Here is a 12,206-nt window from a genome sequence, read left to right as displayed (position 1 = left end):
CTCGATATTTCGACGCGTGTGTCCATTCTCGAATCATCCGGATATCTCTTCTCTCTGCCGCAGTCGTTCTTTCCCCTTTCTCCCCACCATAGCACGTGCCACAGGAAGCAGATGCGTGCGCAACCTCCGTGCCGGCCGACCTTGCACTTCCTTCTGCTGGTCGTGAGTTCGAATCTCACGTCGCTGTCATAATATTTTAATAGAACGTGTTAATTCATTCAGCCACCTTGGCTACAATCTCTCATTTGCTGACGAAGAAGATATGAAGATTAAAATTTCAAAATTCACCAAGATCTTATGCTATTCTCTAAGAGGCCGAAGAAACTTGGGAAGACCTAAAAAGCATTGGATAGAGACCTTAGGTCTAATACGTGAAATGGTTATGATGATGACAGGACTTTGTGTTTGTCTCTTGTCTTGTACTTGTCCGTGACTTCATGCTGACTACAACATGGTTAGGGAGGCTCACCTTGTGACAGTCTAGTGTTAGTTCACAGAAAAGACAAAACATCTAGAAGATGTTATAGTGCATCATGGGGGAGAAAAGTTTGAAATGGGGATTTTATAGGTTAAAGTTAAACATACACTTAGATTTATTTTCAATCACAATTTTAAAAAGTTATTCACGAACAGATGTATGGAAATGGTACTCTCTCACTATAATTTTAGAGAAAAAAATATTCATTTAGCCTTTACATCAATAGTGGAACGGATTTTTTTTTTAATTTAATACTCATATCAGAAAACCTAGGCTTAATTCTTCAAGAGAGGAACAAATATTGATTTCTACGAGATCTGTGGTGGTCGAAATTGCAGAGCAAATAATTTTCTAAAAATCTCTTCATTGTTGAAGTTTTCTGGTTCTGTCGGAAGTTTGACAGTATTATAGCTATACCTTTATGAAATGATGTGAGGTTGGGAATGATTTTGTGTACAACATACTTCAGTTTGGTGGTAATAAAGTTATTGTAGAACCTTGATTATGCAACTCTCAATTAACTGTCTGGACTTTTCCCTCAATGAATTACGAAAACACAGCTAAAATTTGATCTGCATGCTTGAGTATAAAGAATTTAGCAAGAGGCCCTATGCGAAACTACTACGAGGCGCGTCCATAAAGTAACTTTCCCACTCGTCCCACAGCTAGCAAACCATATGTTGTGCGAAGCGACTGCGTGTATGTGATAGAGTAATGTCCTGGCATGGTGCATGCGCTAGTGGAACTTCCCGAGTGCTCTCAGTAGCTTCGTTGCATTGGTTGCAGATGGACGTTCCTATTCCAGCTCCTGCCTTGTGTGAAGTGCGGTCAGTGATAAAGTTTTTGAATGCACAGGGCATAGCGCAGATTGAAATTGATCGTCAGCTGTGCCAGGTCTATGGGCCAGCAGATGGTGCATTGCTGCTGTAGACAGTTTTCAGCAGGATGCCAAAATGGCATGATGAGGAGCGCAGTGGGAGGTCAACCATCATCACAGACGAACTTGTGGAGCAACACACCATCTGCTTGCTCATGACGTTAGGCCCATAGACCTAGCACAGCTGACGATCACTTTCAACCGGCGCTATGCCCTGTGTATTAAAAAACTTTATTACTGACCGCACTTCACATGCGGCGGGAGCTGGAATAGGAACGTCTATCTGCAACGAAGCTACTGAGAGCACTTGGGAAGTTCTGTTAGCACATGCGCCATGCCAGGACATTACTCTGTCACATACACGCAGTCGCTTCACGCAACATATGGTTTGCTAGCTGTGGGATGAGTGGGAAAGTTACTTTATGGACCCGCCTCGTACATTACAGTAAATATGAGATTAATTGTGCCCAGAACTTGAAAATCGAAATGTGTACAACTATCCCTTTCTTTAGCACTCTGTTGCCATTCGCAACATTTCAACTCCCATTCATCTCTCACATTCCAATACAAGGGCAATAACCTTGACATTAAGGAACTTACAGACGAATTTCTAAGATTTGAAGGGAATGTTGATAGTGGGAGAATATTAATGGAAGACATTAAAAGCTTGTTGGAGCAAAATGATCAATTCTTTGATGAGGATGAAGAAAACATTAATCACTGGCTGAATGCATACTTGGGTGCTTGGCTTTAAATAAAAAGTGATAATGACATTATTGCTGAGCTGCACTTGAGGCTGCATAATGTGACAATGACTTTAGTGGAGAGATAATGCCTGCATCACATGTTTGAATCAGTGGGACCCTCCTGAGGGTTTTGTAGCAAAGAGATGACACTTCATTCTCGAACATAGTTTTACTTTGGAGAATTGGAATGGAAATCAGGAAATAATAGGTTCAGAAAAAATGACGGACTTCTTTGAAAGAGCATAAAAAATAGTGTAAGAATAAGTAGAATGGATTATCCATCTTTTTTGATAACCATTCCTCCCCTCCCCTTCATTAAGACACATAATCAAATTTTTACTGTGCTTTGATTACTGAAGACAAATATTAAATTTCTGAAATATTTATTTATTGCAACTTCTATTCATTTTCGAGTTTGCTAAGTGCATTTTCTGAACTCTTTAAAGCATTAAAAGTTACTTATCTGTTGTAGTAAGAACATTGTTAGCCTGTTTTATTCTTGTGTTGATTAATTTTCACATATATATTTTTTTCTTTTGCAGGGCTGTGTCACGCATGCAGGAATTTATTGGTGATGAAGAAATAGTGGAAAAAATGGAGAAGGAATCTAAAGTAAGTACTATTTTGTAGGTAGATAAAATCACTATTTTGCAAATATTGGACTTGTACAATTCGAAAACTTCCAAATCACTTCTGTTGAAAAGCATGTCTTTATTCCGTTTTCACTTTTCTTTTACAAATGGTGGGTACTTGACTGTTCATTATTCATCCAACACAAAAAAAAATATAAAAATACCTGAAAAGTAGTGGCATCTTCGTGAATAATTTCGTTAAATTGTTTTATTCACAGTTTAAAAACATTATTGTCATTACAAATATTAATTTGTAACTGTTATCTTCATGTGTGTTTATTCTGTAGCCACCTCCAGTTCTCTCTGTATCCATCACTAGTCTCTTTGTATATACTGGAACACCCCAACAGTTTTCTTGACTGATACAAAACAACATAATTATAATTATAAATTGATGTAACATACAATCATTATAGGTAAACACACCAACCATAATGAATACAAAAATAAACTCTCTTCTAGCTGAAGTCACAAAACATGTCACTTCTATGAACAATGATAAAAAATTCAGTTTATTATATGATGACTGCAATCAGAATTAGGCTTTTGGATATTCTACCATATCCTGGAACTTTATATTTTCAACATTTCAGAACTACATACAGGTTCCATCATCAGGGCAGAAAGGTAAGACCAGAATGGTTGTCTACGCTGTTGGGCTCGTTATGCCAGGATAATCTGGACAACTGAGCAAAGGTTTATAATAATAATAATAATAATAATAATAATAATAATAATAATAATAATGGTTTATTTAACCTGGCAGAGTTAAGGCCATACGCCCTTCTCTAACACTCAACCAGGAGTAAAACTGCATTACAAAAAACACTACAAATTTACAAAGTACACTACAATTTTACACACAAAACTTAATAAGATGATGATGATGATGATGATGATGATGATGATGATGATGATGATAATAACGTAAACAAAAAGTAAGTAGAAATCAGACATAATATATAACATACAGAAAGAAAAGAAAAAGCATAATAAAATATGAACAGCATGTCAAAATAAATGAGACATACAAAGCATAAAAAATAAGACAATTATTGATAATAATAATGATAATAATAATAATAATAGTAATAAAAAGTACAAAGCATACAATGAATACAATATTTTTAGGTACACACAGTAAGGAAAATTATGATTATATATAGCTCAAGTTATCACATTATAGATATACCATTATCGGTAAATATGAAAACAAAAAGATAAAGCAAGTTAAATATCACTAGAACATTTAAAAAAATGTGAATACGTGGAAACATGCAATACAACACTTGTCATAATAGTAAGTTAGATTGGAAACTCATCATAAGATAATTTTCTAACTTGGATTTGAAAGATTTCAGTGTTCAGCAGCCCTTGACTTTAGGCGGCAGAGAGTTCCAGTGACGAGAGGTAGCAACAGTGAAAGATGAGGAATACAGAGATGATGTGTGAAGTGGAATTTCTAGCATGTTATCATGTTGTGATGAGTATTAATATTATGATAGTGAGAGAGAGTATGAAAACGGGCGAATAAATGAGAGGGGGATGAAGTGTGCATAATTCGATATAAGAGAGAAAGTGAGTGCAGATTTCTCCTCTCATGTAATCTAAGCCATGATAACTTCTCGAAAGAAGGTGAGATGATCATAGTATCGAACATTACAAATGAAGCAGATGCACGCGTTATGAACACGCTGTAGTTTCTGAGAAGAATCAATCCTGAGATAACTGAACATAATGTCGAAATAATCGAAGTGAGGTAGAATGAGTGTCTGTACCAGCGTCTGTTTTAATTTAGGTGGATAATGATACAGAGTGTAAATTGTAAATAATGTTTTATTAAACGACACACAACTGCCAATGTTATATCAGTGTCGCCAGTGTGCTGGAATTTTGCCAGTAAATCTACTGACAAGAACTTGTCATATTTAAGCACACTTAAATGCTATCGACCTGAGCCGGGATCAAATCCACAACCTTGGGCAGAAAAGGCCAGCACTCTACCGACTCAGCCATCCAGGCTGCCTTTTACAGGGTGTGGAAAATGGGGAAATGTCAGGGGATTTGTTAAATGAGGGAAAACTGGGAAATGTCAGAGAATTGAGAAAAAATCTGGAAATTCTTCTACCAAGTAAAATGGACATAGTTGTGTATTACTGAATCAAAAGTAATTTTACCGAATTTTTAATGTTTAGTTCTTTGGTTGACTATAAATATCCTGTTGACATGCCCGATCAGTCATATTGCGTTCACAGCTTTCCTAAATTGTCCTTTATTTATGAAATGGACATTTATTATTTTTTTTCTAGACTGGAGAGATGATAGAAGGCTGTGATATCACGCATGCACAAATTTGTGAATACAGAACAGGATTTAAATGAAGTGTCGTTAAATTCTAAGAAGAAAGTTGCAGGTTGGAATTTCGAGAATTTGAGTTTCATGATGGAGTTTGGAGAATTTGAGTTTCATGATTGTTTGGCTACCCATCTATATAAAATAAATATTTATCATACTCCTAATTGTTTACTCTGTAAAGAAGATAATACTATAATACTTCAAGAACTGTAAAAATTTAACAGCTACAGATCTGTCATTACAGTACTGGGAAGCAAGAAGGCAAATGGAAGAACTCCAATATGTCGAGCATTAGCAACCAACCAACCAGTTTCAAAAGTATGTTTTACGTGTTTTGAAATTGTCATTGAAACTATAATGGCGGTTACAAGAGCTTAAATAACATTTGTGAGGCTAAGTGAACTACATTTTGATTTATAAATACCGGTACCAGTATGTATTAAATTTTGTTGTTATATGCGAACTATACATAGGATAATGTTCCTTACGTTTATTCATTTTTAGATTATTTACACTACTAAGTGCTAAAGGGAAGTTATGTTATGTATCGTTTGTGACTCATACATTTCTCTAGTTCAGCGCAATATATTGACATCAAATATTTTAACATATACTTCATATTTTATATTGCCATTCACAGACTGAAAGTACCGGTATTTTAAAAATGTAATTTTTAGGAATAAAATACATTAACATATGCGATAACACAATTTAAAGATATGTAAAATCATCACAGTCTCTATCATTATGTAAACTACAGCGGTTTGGTTTGATTACAGTATGCTTATGTTACACATTTTTTACAGTTAAACATGTCTTCATCAAAACCAAGGGAAACTTCGTTAATGCAAGATGGCTGCTTAATAATATTTTCAGAACATAGGTGAAAACTATGCCTCAGAAAAATTTTTCAGCATACTGCGTAATATGTAAAAATTCATTTTCTCTTAACAACATGGGGAAGTGGACATTAAAAAATCACATGGAATGAAAGAAGCATGCAAATGCTGTCGAGTGCAGCCAGCTATCATCACTTACAATTAAAAAAAAAAAAGAAAGAAAGAAAGAAAGAAAAAAATTAAAATATTGAATCTGTTAGTCTGTTCCAGTAAATTCAAGTCTCTGTAAATAACATGTTTCTCAACATAATATGCAGAATGCCCGCAAGACACTCCCTAAGTGGAGTGAAAATAATACAGAAAACTTAAAAATCATATGCAGAATGCTGTCAGGACAGCCTCAAAAGTGGAGTGTAGATGATATAGATCACAGAAAGCTTAAAAATCATATGCAGAATGTTCTCAGGACAGCCCCTAAATGGAGTGTAGATACAGATTACAGAAAGTTTAAAAATCATATGCAGAATGCTGTCAGGACAACCTCTAAGTGGAATGTAGATCACAGAAAGCTTATGAATCATATGTAGAATGCTTTCAGGACAGCTCCTAAGTGGAGTGTAGATGATACAAAGCACAGAAAGCTTAAGAATCATATGTGGAATGTAGATACCGAAATTACTCGGCTATAGGACTTCATCACCTATAGTATCGCCCCCCCCCCCTTACATTTTGGAAGTCAGAATACAAAATTCTTTAATGATTTTGTTCTAATTGAATATCTACATTATGTGTCATAAAAATACCCTGTGTGTGTGTGTGTGTGTGTGTGTGTGTGTGTGTGTGTGCGTGCGTGCGTGCGTGCGCGCGCGCGCGCGCGGTCGCGGTCGCGGTCGCGGTCGCGGTCGCGGTCGCGGTCGCGGTCGCGGTCGCGGTCGCGGTCGCGGTCGCGTTCGCGTTCGCGTTCGCGTTCGCGTTCGCGTTCGCGTTCGCGTTCGCGTTCGCGTTCGCGTTCGCGTTCGCGTTCGCGTTCGCGTTCGCGTTCGCGTTCGCGTTCGCGTTCGCGTTCGCGTTCGCGTTCGCGTTCGCGTTCGCGTTCGCGTTCGCGTTCGCGTTCGCGTTCGCGCTCGCGCAAGGTTTCGAACTGTACCTCTATTTGGAGGTCGAATATCAGAGAATTTCTCTACAAATTGCTTACACACTTGCTGGCATGAAACTGTTTTGACGTAAGTTTCGTACATAAATATTTGCTGTTGTAAAGTAAACTTTTCAGCCAGCATTTGAGTTATCTAAACAACTAATTTAATGCACAGTACACAGCACACACACACACACACACACACACACACACACTTCAACGTATTTAAAAGAAGTACTCAAGCACACACATATTTTATCACAGGTTAGTGAAATAAAATGATGATTATGTGCGTTAGTGTCGTGCATTTCAAGTTCTATGTTCGGTTTAAGTTTGTCAAGTATGACAGGAACCGAAGTCTGCTTTGAGGAAGTGGATCTATCCAGCTTGCTTGAACTTGCTCCTTCAAGCTCGCTGGCCTTTTCTATCCTCCCCTCCCATCCCTTCATGCTTTCAGGTGCGTGATTTTAGAACAAATCTTGAGAAGTTTTATTTAGATGTAAGGACAGGTAATTTTTATTACAAAATTATCATTAAACATCGGCAGAAATATATGTACATATAGGTAAATCACATTTTGTTTTAAAAATATATGACAGTTTTTACTACACCAATTACTGACAGAAAGTAGCTATAATTATGTTCTTCACATACTATTCAAATAAATGACAGTTGCTTGGTAACAATAGATCTGTGACTATAAGGATGATGAAAGTAGTATAATATAAACACACAATATGAAATAAATCATATAAATTCATAAAAATAATTTTCTTACTACAATTCATTATAACTTATATTCAACATGTTAATAAATAAAATATATGATTTCATTTTCGTACTACACATAATTCGTTGTAGCTTGCAATATCCAACCTGAGAACAAATAAGATTATTTCATTTTCATATTACAGTACAATAGAAGCACTTGAAATGTGGATATGGTGAAGAATGGAGTGTGTGAAAGGGACAAACTGAATAAGAAACGAAGCTGTGTTGGAAAGAGTGGGTGAAGAAAGAATAATGCTCCAACTCGGGAAGAGAAAAAGGAATTGGTTGAGTGACTGGCTGAGAAGAAACTGCCTACTGAAGGATGCACTGGAAGGAATAGTGAAAGGGAGAAGAGTTCGGGGCAGAAGAAGATATCAAATAATAGACATTACAATATGTGGATCATATGTGGAGTCTAAGAGGAAGGCAGAATATAGGAAAGATTGGAGAATGCTGGGTTTGAAGTGAAAGACCTGCCCTTAGGCAGAACACTATGAATGAATATTACACATAATTATAACATACTATCCAACCTAATAAATAAAATAAATTATTTCATTTTCATACTACACATTATTGTCGTGCATGGCAGACACTATGTTCGGTTCATTTTGTCTAGTATGGCTAAGTTCGATATTTGCTGATGTTCGCTTTGTAGGAGGAGGCCTATCATATTTATTCGTCAATATTATGAAAATATTTGCTATCCTCCTCTCCTATCCCTTCATGCTTTAAACTAGCGTTGCACATTACAGGCGTCATGTTCTGTTCAAGTTTGTCAAGTATGGCGAAGTTCGATATTTGCCGATGTTTGCTCTGCAGGAGAAGTCCTGTCGTGTTTGTTCCACTTTGTTATAAAAAAAATCGCTGTCCTCCACTCCCATCCGTCATGTTTCAACCACTTAAGGATTTTAGCACAGATCTTGCGATTAATTTGTCATATGAAATAAGACGAAGTTTGTAATGTCTCGGTTGCCGTTCTCATGTTCGAACATTGCAGGACATTATTTTAAACCACTTAAGGATTTGAGCACATATCTTGTGATTAGTTTTTCATATGGAATAAGACGAAGTTTGTAATGTCTTGAATTACCCCCTTATGTTTGAACATTGCACAATACTAGTCGGTACTATGAACATATGCGTTTTTTTTTAATATAGGTATTTTGTTTGATTTATTTATACATATATTTTTTGTGAATGTTTACTTATAATAATAACAGAAATTATCTATACTCATTACTACGCATAACTTCGCAAGATATGTACCTGACATCCTTATGCATCTAAAGTATAAAGCCACAGTGAAAGGAGAATCTAAGGAGAAAGGCACTGAGCATATGTAAGGAAGGAGAAAGATTGAATAAACACTAAAGGAGCTTCAGTTCTACAGAGACTCGGCAAACTTGAACGGAACATAATGCCTCTGACCAGTTTTCAATAGATTCGATCATTTTAGTTTACATGCTCCATTTTCACATACTGCTGGATGCCTAAGAAGTAGGGCGAAGTTCGTAGTATTTTGATATCCCTTCTCATATTCGAACATTGTGCGACACTATTGTGCATGCTATTAATTAATGAAAGTTGTATGAGTGCAATATGCCGGAGATTATGGATCTAAAACGTTGCATGTTACTTCGTGCTCTACAGGCTTGCTCCAGCCTGTGTTCTTTGGATCAACACAACCGCAATGTAGATCCCGAAAAGTGAAGGAAAACATGCATTAGGCATTGTGGTGGATGAAGCAGGTCCTGAGGGGTTTTCTTGGGATTCTTCTCTTTCTTAATTATCTCGAGTACAGGCCCCACACCCTAATATTTGAATCATCAAATCAATCTTCTTAATGTATCCAGCTGTTTGCTGACAACATAAAGTCCACTATAATCCACTGTAGTCTATTCAGTTGTTGTTTTTCACGAGAAATGAGGGGTACTCACATTGTCGTGGTGAGGGGGCTTAAACTTGTTGTTTAAGCTAACAAGTAACAAAGAGGTACCCACATAAGCTACATTAACTCCAACGCAGTCCCACTATATTTTTCACTGCTTATGATTCATGGAGTCCCTCGGTGTAAAATTCTCCGGAGGTAAAATATTTGAATCATAATTTAGTAAAATAAGTACTGCCTATACACGCGAAAATACGGTAATATATTATTATGTATGCACTACTTATGTTTGTGTAGATATATTTATGTCATAAAATAAAAAATAAATAAATATTGTGACTTGTCGTCTTAAAATTCAAAATATTGTTGTTGCAGGATGATATGTACCAGAAAGTTGGCCCAGATAATATAAACAACTGGAAAATAGGACATTGGAAGCGATCACTGAAGAGGTTTGGTAAGATACCCTGCCAGCATTTAGGTTGTGAGGTGAACAGCATTAATCTAGAAGATGCAATGCAACATTATCGTAGTTGCCCACTGGCAGTGAAAAAGGTTAGTACTGCAAAATCTGTTCTAGTCATCGCTACTGATTTTTGTTAATGATGGAACATGTATTGAGTTCATGTTACCTGAAATGTAGTTGCCACAACCCACAAGTACCTGTTTCCAAGTATTCTGTTTACATTCTGCATGAAAATAGTAAAGATTCCTTTTAAGAAAATCGCGCAATTAAGGGAAAAATTATTAGTCTCACATAGATCTGTTAAAAAGAAGTTTTATTGTACTGGTATATAAATAACAAAATTTTATATCTAACAAGACAAATTAATTTTTTGGTCCACTCAATTTATTACATATTCAATGTTTTCTTAATATTTCATTATGACAAGTTAAGATTCATTAATAGTAATCGTTATACTAACATTTTTTGGTAGAGATATACATCCTCATCTCAAGAATGAGAATGTGTGAGATTTAGAAGAGCCGATAAGAAACTTACTTAAACACAAAAAGAGTAAATAGCCTAACTTGCAATTTTTAGGGTTACTCATGCCGATCATGCAACTTCCGCTGTGAGGATGAGCCAGAAATGCTGGGTCACGTGACAACAGCCCATGCAAAATTTGCAGAAGGCTCTGATTATTCAGATTTTGACTCCTGTGATGAAAATGAAGATGATCTTGATGAGGATGACATTGTGGTAAACAAGATTAGACGAAACTTTAACAGAAGTGGCCACAAGTATACTGTGTTTGGAAAAATAAGTAAGTTGATACAGAGTTAATTGTTTTCAGATGTTGCTTTTAATGGTTACTTATCATTTTGAAATCAAGACTACTATAACTGACTAAATTAGCAAGGAATCCCTCAACCAAGGAAATAAAATAATTTTCTTATTATGTTTTTTTTTTTCTTTTTGGCAAGGAAAGCATTGTTCTCACATTTAAATGTTCCTTTAGACTCTTTAGAAATAATATACCGAAATCATCTACTGTGCAAGCCACGGCAAGTATTGTCCTTGCAGTCAAATGTATTATGTTATCATCAAGGAAACTGTGATACTCCACTGAATTCACCTTCTCTTACCTCAGCCAAAGGAAGCTTTTCCTCATAGTTAAGTGTCCTGTTAGAATGTCAACAGTAGAAACCTACATACTCAAAGAAAATCACCTTCCATTATGTATACTACAGGAAGCATAATCTTTAGCGCCAAATCTCTCATAATCCTGACACAACAGATACCCTCAACTATCCTACTAAAATTATCTTCCACTACATTAACAAAAGAGTTCACCACGTTGGAGTAGTGGTGTGTATTGATTGTGAAATTAGTGAGCCCAGGATCGAATCCTAGTTGGAATAAGCTATCTGGTTAAGGTTTCTTCCGGAGTTTTTCCTCAACTCATTAAGGGCAAATGTTAAATAACTTTTGGCTCTGGATTCTAAGTTCATTTTGCCATCATTATCACCTTTATCTTCTTCCATTCTGCCTACTTCCATATTCATATGTAATCCTGTCATTCAGGGGTAATGGAAATGTTATGTTTTATTTAATGACGCTCGCAACTGCAGAGGTTATATCAGTGTCGCCGGATGTGCCGGAATTTTGTCCCGCAGGAGTTCTGTTACATGCCAGTAAATCTACTGACATGAGTCTGTCGCATTTAAGCACACTTAAATGCCATCGACCTGGCCCGGGATCGAACCCACAACCTTGGGCATAGAAGGCCAGCGCTATACCAATTCGCCAACCAGGTCGACCTGACCTAATGGATGTTCCAACATCAGAACAGGATTCTACATCATAATCGCCAAAAAGTAGGCAGAGACACAAATATCTACCTTCCAATATGTGCGGCGTTAGTTAAAAAAAAAAAAAACCAAAGAAAGACTGTCTTTGCAGGCTGATGTCCTTTTAGGCTCTTGACAGACTTCTAGTATCCTATTGAAATTACGTTCTGCTACATGAGTCATTAAA

General features: G+C 36.4%; 1 protein-coding gene across 6 annotated transcripts in view; it reads left to right on the top strand.

Moving 5' to 3' along the window:
* Positions 1–12,206, top strand: part of LOC138701528 (putative uncharacterized protein DDB_G0282133) — a 210,261-nt gene that overhangs the window by 136,766 nt on the left and 61,289 nt on the right. For all 6 annotated transcript variants that reach the window (XM_069828522.1, XM_069828525.1, XM_069828521.1 and 3 more), the window contains 3 exons: positions 2,644–2,713; positions 10,100–10,279; positions 10,770–10,992. In XM_069828522.1, the coding sequence (XP_069684623.1) occupies positions 2,644–2,713; positions 10,100–10,279; positions 10,770–10,992 (473 nt within the window). The remainder of the gene's footprint in view (positions 1–2,643; positions 2,714–10,099; positions 10,280–10,769; positions 10,993–12,206) is intronic.

The sequence above is a fragment of the Periplaneta americana genome, chromosome 6, assembly GCF_040183065.1.
Source record: "Periplaneta americana isolate PAMFEO1 chromosome 6, P.americana_PAMFEO1_priV1, whole genome shotgun sequence".
NCBI lineage: Eukaryota > Metazoa > Arthropoda > Insecta > Blattodea > Blattidae > Periplaneta > Periplaneta americana.
This window is presented reverse-complemented; position numbering and strand designations above follow the sequence as displayed.